This window comes from Lycium ferocissimum, chromosome 1 (genome assembly GCF_029784015.1).
Source record: "Lycium ferocissimum isolate CSIRO_LF1 chromosome 1, AGI_CSIRO_Lferr_CH_V1, whole genome shotgun sequence".
Classification (NCBI taxonomy): domain Eukaryota; kingdom Viridiplantae; phylum Streptophyta; class Magnoliopsida; order Solanales; family Solanaceae; genus Lycium; species Lycium ferocissimum.
In genome coordinates this window covers 2777712-2785109 of record NC_081342.1, presented here as the reverse complement: position 1 = coordinate 2785109, position 7398 = coordinate 2777712, and the positions used below count along the sequence as shown (strand labels likewise).

General features: G+C 31.2%; 1 protein-coding gene across 1 annotated transcript; it reads right to left on the bottom strand.

Moving 5' to 3' along the window:
• Nucleotides 1–507: 507 nt before the first annotated feature.
• On the bottom strand, nt 508–2706 carry LOC132067884 (protein BOBBER 2-like). The gene is made up of 2 exons (XM_059461282.1): nt 2388–2706; nt 508–1782 (listed from the first exon to the last, which is right to left on the bottom strand). Exons 1-2 carry the CDS (start codon nt 2632–2634, stop codon nt 1325–1327), a joined length of 705 nt encoding a protein of 234 aa, XP_059317265.1. The 5' UTR covers nt 2635–2706; the 3' UTR covers nt 508–1324.
• Between the last annotated feature and the right edge of the window lie 4692 nt (nt 2707–7398).

Here is a 7398-nt window from a genome sequence, read left to right as displayed (position 1 = left end):
CACCCTACATCAAAAACTATAGTGTGTATAAAGAGAATAATACGCACAGATAGGTCAAAATTTACTTTTTTTTTTTGGGTAATTAACTGACAATTTATTATCAAGGTAGGAGAAAATTTATTTTATATTAGATCTCGACTGCCCTTAGCAAAAATTTTAATTTCACTCACGTGTATATCAGTTAAATCCTTTATTTAGGTTGAAGTTAGTCGTTGAAAATCTCCACTAAGGTTATATGACTTGTTGGTAAGACCTTGTCAAATAGTATCAATAAAAAGATAAAATCCCTATTATCATTAATGAAAGTTGTTGATCCAAATAAATATTACACACATAAATCACTATAAATATCAGGGCCAACATCAACAAGAAAATCATAAGCATAACAAGACAGATTTTTTTTATTTTTTTATATCACCATGTCTTCCTCATCACAATATCACTTTGTCCTTTGCCTCTTCCTACTTAGTTTTTTAGCAGTTAATCCACAAACAATTAGCTATCCTGATAATTTCATGGTGTTCATAACAAACGAAACTCCAAGTATAGTAGAAGCAAGGTGTTACTTATATGGACAAGATCGCGGCGTTCAGACAGTGAAACCAGGTTCTAAAGAAGGATATTTTATACCCATTGCTCCTCAACTAAATAATACCTTTTCTTGTGACATGAAATTAGGCGGAAAACACGGGTTTTTCCGTTTATTTGACTTGAATGACACTGAAATTTGTCACACTAGTAATGAAGAATGTAACTGGAGTATACATGAAGATGGATTATGCATGTTGTTAGATGGAAAATGTGAGCTCTTCAAATGGGATAGTACTCACTCAGTTATAAATATTGCAAGTGAACCAATTATATATATTGCAAGTGAACCTGTGAAACCATGAAATTGTAGCATTTTCATGCATATGAGGCGGTTATAAAGGATAAAAAAAAAAAAAAAATTGGTATTCTTGTTATTTTGCTTCCTCTCTTCCTAATGAATATGCCTTAAGCTTTATGTTTGATGAGCATTGTTCGTCAAATTAATCTTTTCTATTGGGAAAGAGAAAATTCACAAGTAATTTCAAAAGGTTCTAAATATTTGATGGGCAGAATTATTAATATGTGTAAAACATATACTACGTGAAATATTTGAGACACCGCAAACTGATCCGATTAATCAGGAAACAAAAATAAATAGAATTGATCTATGCGTTTACCAAACAATAAATCCCCACAACATCCAAAAAGTAAAAACACTCCAACAAAAATCCCAATCTCTCATACTAGTATGAAAAGAATATATAAATCTACTGGAAATTAGAAAGAAAAAACTTCAATGCAATTTGCCCATCATCTTAGAGTTTGGCATCATCTTAGCATTACCAAAATTCTTAGCCATGTCAGGATTTTGTTCCATGAATTTCTTCAACATATCTTGATTCTTAATCTCCTCACTTGATGGAAGTCCCATTTGTTTTTGTCTCTGATCAAACATCATTTTTTCAACCGCTGCCCTTGTTTCTGTGTCTAAATCAGACAATTTACTAGGTTCTGGCTCAACTTTTTGTGTGTCAATTTCTGGTCCACCTTTGAACAAACTCTTCCACCAATCAGATTTGTTTTGCTTAGTTAAGAGAATTGAAATTTCTTTTTGATCTTCTAAACTCCAATAACATTCATCAACTTTCACTGCCTTGAAATATTCACCGTCTATTATTAGTGGTTGATTCTTGAGTCCAACTTTGAGGGAATTGTTCTTGATTTCAACAACTATGAATCTTGATTTTGTACCTGATATAGAAAAAAAAAAAAAAAACACATAAAGTAAGAAGAAAGATTGAGGCTCTAGAATAACTTTTGTTTGTGGCGAAACCAAAATTTTCTCTAAAATCATTCAAAACTTGATGAAGGGTGTTTGACTGACCGCCCTTCAATATATGTAGCTATTATTTGCCCCTATATACGACAAAATCAGAATCTATATGAAGGGAGGATAAAAATTAAATAGAATGTCAAAATTAGAATTTAAACCTGCGATCTAAAACACTTTTTTATTTGAACTCAGCCCTTTTCAATTTTATTAAACTTCTTCTTATATCAAACGGATTCGATTAGCGACCAAAAGCAAGAATTTATATAAAGGGATTAGGGAAAAAAGAATGTCACACTTGGTATTTATATATGCTAACTAACGTAATTTCTGAATCTGCTCTATTTCAATTTCATTAGACTTATTCCTTATATCAAAAGGATTCAACAATTTATATATAATCAGAAAAATTCTTATCGCCCTATAAACACATAATCAAGAAGATATAATACATGTAATATTTAAATTTTAAAAATAAAATCTTATTCAAATTTTAATATAACCTAGTATCTAAAATAAACAGTACCTGGTGGAACGGGGACATTGATGGTGACTTCTTGAAGAGATTGTCCCCATGAATAATTCTCCATATCAAGCCCATTGGACTTGTTTGGCTTTAGTTTCTTGTTTTCTTCTTCATCTTTTGGGGCTGAAGAAGAATTTCCTCCTTCTTTAGGGGATAAATTAGAAGATGGATTTTCTTCTTTTCTCTCTATAGGCTTCATGGTTTGTTCTTGATTTTGATCTTCATTGTAGTCTGAGAGAATTGCCATTCTTGAAGAATGTTAAACGATTCTTTTTTACGAATAGAAGAGGATAAATTATGTGAATTGAAGTGAAAAATTAGGAGAATAATTGAGTGTATATATAGAAAGACAGAAAGCCTTTTTTGTTAAGAATTAGAATCCTTAGTGTAGTTGGAAAGTCACCTAATTACTGTAAACCGACTCAATAACTTCTTCCCTAATTTTAATTTATTTATTTAGTTTGTAAAATTCGAATTAAAGAAAGAAAACGAAATACTTAGTGCGAATTAAATTTTACATCAAAAAGGTAAGTATTATACTTTTCCTAATTATAAACCAACTCAAGATTTCTTTGCTAACTAATGAAAGCTTTGGCTTACTCTTCTTTCACGTTACTACTTAACGAACGAGAATTGTGGCGAGATGGATTAAATCCTCATCGAGAGTTCAAACTCTAGATATGAAAATTTATATTGAATAACACTTCTCCTTAAATAGACGAGAATTCAATATAACCGGATCCACAATGCGGATACGGCATCGGATGACACAAAAGAAATGATAAATAGCTAGGGAAACTTTTGTTTATTTTCTATGATGTTGGCTACATTTTATTAATTAGGAAAAATAAGAAACAAGGGGCAAGACAGAGTTTTTTTTTTTATTTGTCGCTCAATTTTCGCTATTGGCATTAGAACCTTGATTAATTTGAATTCGCATCGAATAAACCTTTTAATAAAGGGAAAAGGCCCCTTATTGAAAAAAGTTGTACATATATCCAGGACACAAATTCTAAACCTATGCTGAAGAATAAAAAGATCATCTCCATCTCATTGCAGTCCTTAGTGGTAGAGTGTTCAATCCAGCCTTTGACGACTAGAATAAAGGAAATGCTTTCCTCTTTACTCGATTATATAAAATAAAGATAGTTTCGGACTAAGATTGAATTTATAATCTACTCGTGATACAAAAAGTTTGAAATTTGTAATTCAAAAAGATCAAATAGAGCATATATCATGATAGGTTTCTTATGTTTCTTCTAAACGGAATATTAAAAAGACAGTAATTAAATTAATCTACATATATAGGGCGAAATTAAAGGGAGGCAAGTGGTTCATTGGATGTTTTATCGGAAAGTTATCTACAAAAGTAAAGTAAAAACCAATCCTTGTGTATATGAAATGTCGAATCCCTTTTAATATAAAGGAAGATTCTAGTGCAGTGGTAAGAAGGCTCAAAATTTACTTTCAAACTTTAGATGTAGCACTCCAATAATTTTTTGAAATCTCATTATATGAATTTGCAATTCCGCGAATAATATATTCAAATTTTATCTTATTAAGAACATCGTCAATTCCTTTTGTGAGTTACATCTTCAAATAATCCGATGGAGTAACGAAGGACGCTCAAAACGTAAAAAATTAGTCATAGACAATCTTTATAGTAATTCAATAAATGCATACAATAGATGTTCATATATTAATTTCTATCTTTTAGTCATGGTTAAATAATATGTATTTGCACTTTGTTCAATAACTTAATCATGATAAATTAAATATAATTTGATGTAAATATCATATGTCAATATGTATTAATTTACGCACTCAAAAGGGTGAACGTTACTGCTTAAGCATACAAAATATGTTTTGTAATCCTCCTTCAGTTTTGATATGTAAAGAAAAAAATATATTATTTGCAAGACCATAATTAATTTCCTCTCCTGGTTAAGGTTTATTTAGGGAAAAAATATGTTAGACCTCAATTTTCTTTTCTTAATCCTCTAACACTAGCAAAGTTTGGCTTAGATTACAATGTCGTAGTGCCCAATGGGTCACCTATGTGAAATCAAGATTCCAAGTTTACGAAATTTAGATTTTTTCTTTTCGTTAATGAATTCTAAAATATAATTATACATATTAAATTCCCTTTCGTAAGAACAATATGAAATTTAAACTAAAGTTATTGAGCTGGATTTACAAAAAAAAAAAAAAAAAAAAAAAAAAAAAGAAGTTATTGAGGTGGAACCCTATCGTAAACAATATAACCACTAATGAGTAGGTACAATTTATTATAGTCAGTGGCGGATCCAGGATTTTCATTCAGGTGTTCGGAAAAAAAAAAAAGCTAAATATATATTGTAATTTTTTGCCGAGGGTGTTCAAAAGTTAATATATGCACATAAACACGTAAAAATTTACCCTATATATACACTGTAATTTTTTGGCGAGGGTGTTCGTGAACACCCTGGCCCCCAAGTAGATCCGCCCCTGATTATAGTGCACCCATATATGTGAAATCAGTGAGGTTTTAACTTTGGAAACCAATCCAAGTAATCGCAAAGCTAGATTCACTATCAAGTACGGTTATGGTAGGATCAGGGATGTATAGAATATCTCCATCCTTAATTAGAAGTTTCAGGTTCTGCTTTTGCGAACGGAGAAAATCATATTAGGTAGCGCTTTTATCTTAAATGGGTCTTACGCAGTGTGAATCCGTATTAATCAGAGCCTCAATATGAGTACGGATATATATAGAAAAGAAAAGAAAAAAAAAAAAAAGCTTAACCATCAAGTATTTAATGCCGACGAAAACATATGTCATAGATTTAAATACTAGTGCTAGTAATCCATATATTATCTCTAGTTTTCTGCTGATCAAAATATACGTCGATTCTGAATTTCATCACTTGGCGTAAGACAAAAAAATATCTTGATTATGAATTTCATCACTTTCTGCAAGGCCCATTTGCTTTTGTCTTTGATCAAGACTAATGTTCTCATTAGCGCCGCTGAAACCTTTTTCGCGATAGAGACATAGAGTAAGTCGCTACAAAGAGTCACCACGGAAAATCACATTTCTTGATGTCAGGACAATCAAACCTCTCTATGACGTAACATCGTAATTTGTTCGGATACTTTTTGACTGCTATAACGAAATATTGTTATAAAAATATACTATAATATAACATAACACAACATAAAAAACCGGTTCCAAAGAAAAGTTGATAGCCATAGCGAATTGTTTTGTTTTAGGTAGCTAACATTGCAGTAATCACCAGGATCAGAATTACAATGCAAGCTAACATCCACGGTCAGCTTTATCCGAAAAGAAACGCACTATTTGCCTTCATGTAATAACTATCAGACCTTTGATACTCTCCTAATTACTTAGATGCTAGCATATATTTTCATCAGTCAAGACTGAACTAATTTAACAAGATAGGCAAAATGAAAATAACATCAAAGCATACCAATCTGGTAACTTATGAACAATTTGACAAAATAGACTCTAATTTCTGCTTAAAATAAGTTAATTTCATAACTAGCCTAAAATACAACTTTTCCACCGGCTGCCATGGTTTTGATGTGAAAATCCTCCATTTACTCTCAAAATTTTGTGTGTCAATTTCTGGATCACCTTTTAACAAACTTTTCCACCACTTCCTATTTCCCTTAGGAAGACTAATGCAAATTTCTTTTTTATCTGAGAAATACCAACTCCATTCATCAGCTTTTATTTTCTTGAAAAGTACACCATCTAGTATAAGTGGTTCAAGATGCCTTCCAACTTTAAAAGGGAATTACTGTTCTCTATTGCTACAGTAAAGTAATTTACACTTTCACCACGTGGCAATGGGATATTTATGGTGACATTTTCAAGTGATTGTCCCCATGAATAATTGTCCATGTCAAGTCCATTGGCTTTGTTTGGTTTTAGAAGGTTCTTTTTTATGAGTGGTTCGTGTGCTTCTTTTTTGTAATGCGAGAGAATTTCCATTGTTGGAAGGAACAAAAAAATCGTTTTAGAGATAGAAGAAAGAGAGAATACGATCACCAAGGGTTGTGATGGAATGATAAGTACTCTTTTATTCTTAACTAGAGGTGTTGACTTCGAGCTTTGGGTATGGAATCGCCTTTGTTAACGAGTGGTTACCCTCATATGAGACTTTCTGATGCAAATTCAGATTCAGTGATCCCAATACAAATACCAAACATCTAGAAACCAAAGAAAGAAAAGAAAGAAAGATTATGTAAATAGTCCAATTCCTCCCAAACAAAGTTTAGAATCAACAAGAATTGATAGAAGGAAGGGCATATTAAAGGGGATGTGAGAATTTGGGAGAAGAATATAATGATGGATGTATATATAGAGAAAGATAAAACCCTTTTATTTAATTTATTAGGAAATCCACAGTGGAGTTGGAAAATTAAAATTGCTATGAACCGACTCAAGACGTATTTCCTGATTATTAATTTTTTTTGAGAAGTTCAAAATAATGAGATAAGAAAGATCAAAGAGATTGGATTAATTATCGACTTCATCTACAAGCTACATTATCCCTTAAAGCAGAAAAAGGGTTTAAAAGTTGCAAAACAATGTTATTTTCACAATGTTGACTCTCGGTAATATTTTCTCTTTTTGGTAAATAAACAAATTTTATATCAGCTTACCTTCCTATAACATGATCTATTCTTAATATAGTAAGAATTCAACTATATACTATGTTTACACTAAACCATATAAATTTATTATAATTAAGCGATTAATGAGCCTGGATGCAAGTAAACTTTTACCTTCTTAATACAGTATACTTTTCTATAGTAAAGTACTTAATTTCCTGATACAAGTAAAGGTGTCAACCGGTAACCGAACGGTTAAGGAAACAAAAGAAAAACGAACCGCTTAACAACATCTAAACTCAAACCGGAACCGGTCCGGTTTGGAGTGTTTAAAATATATTTTTTTTTGTTTTTTGTATTATATATATATATTATAGTATTTATTTGTATA

Excerpts from the sequence above, each read along its gene's own strand:
- LOC132067884 (XM_059461282.1), bottom strand. The coding sequence starts at position 2,634 with ATGGCAATTCTCTCAGACTACAATGAAGATCAAAATCAAGAACAAACC. Across the intron at positions 1,783-2,387 it reads CAATGTCCCCGTTCCACCAG|GTACAAAATCAAGATTCATA; the intron begins GTACTGTTTATT and ends TTTCTATATCAG.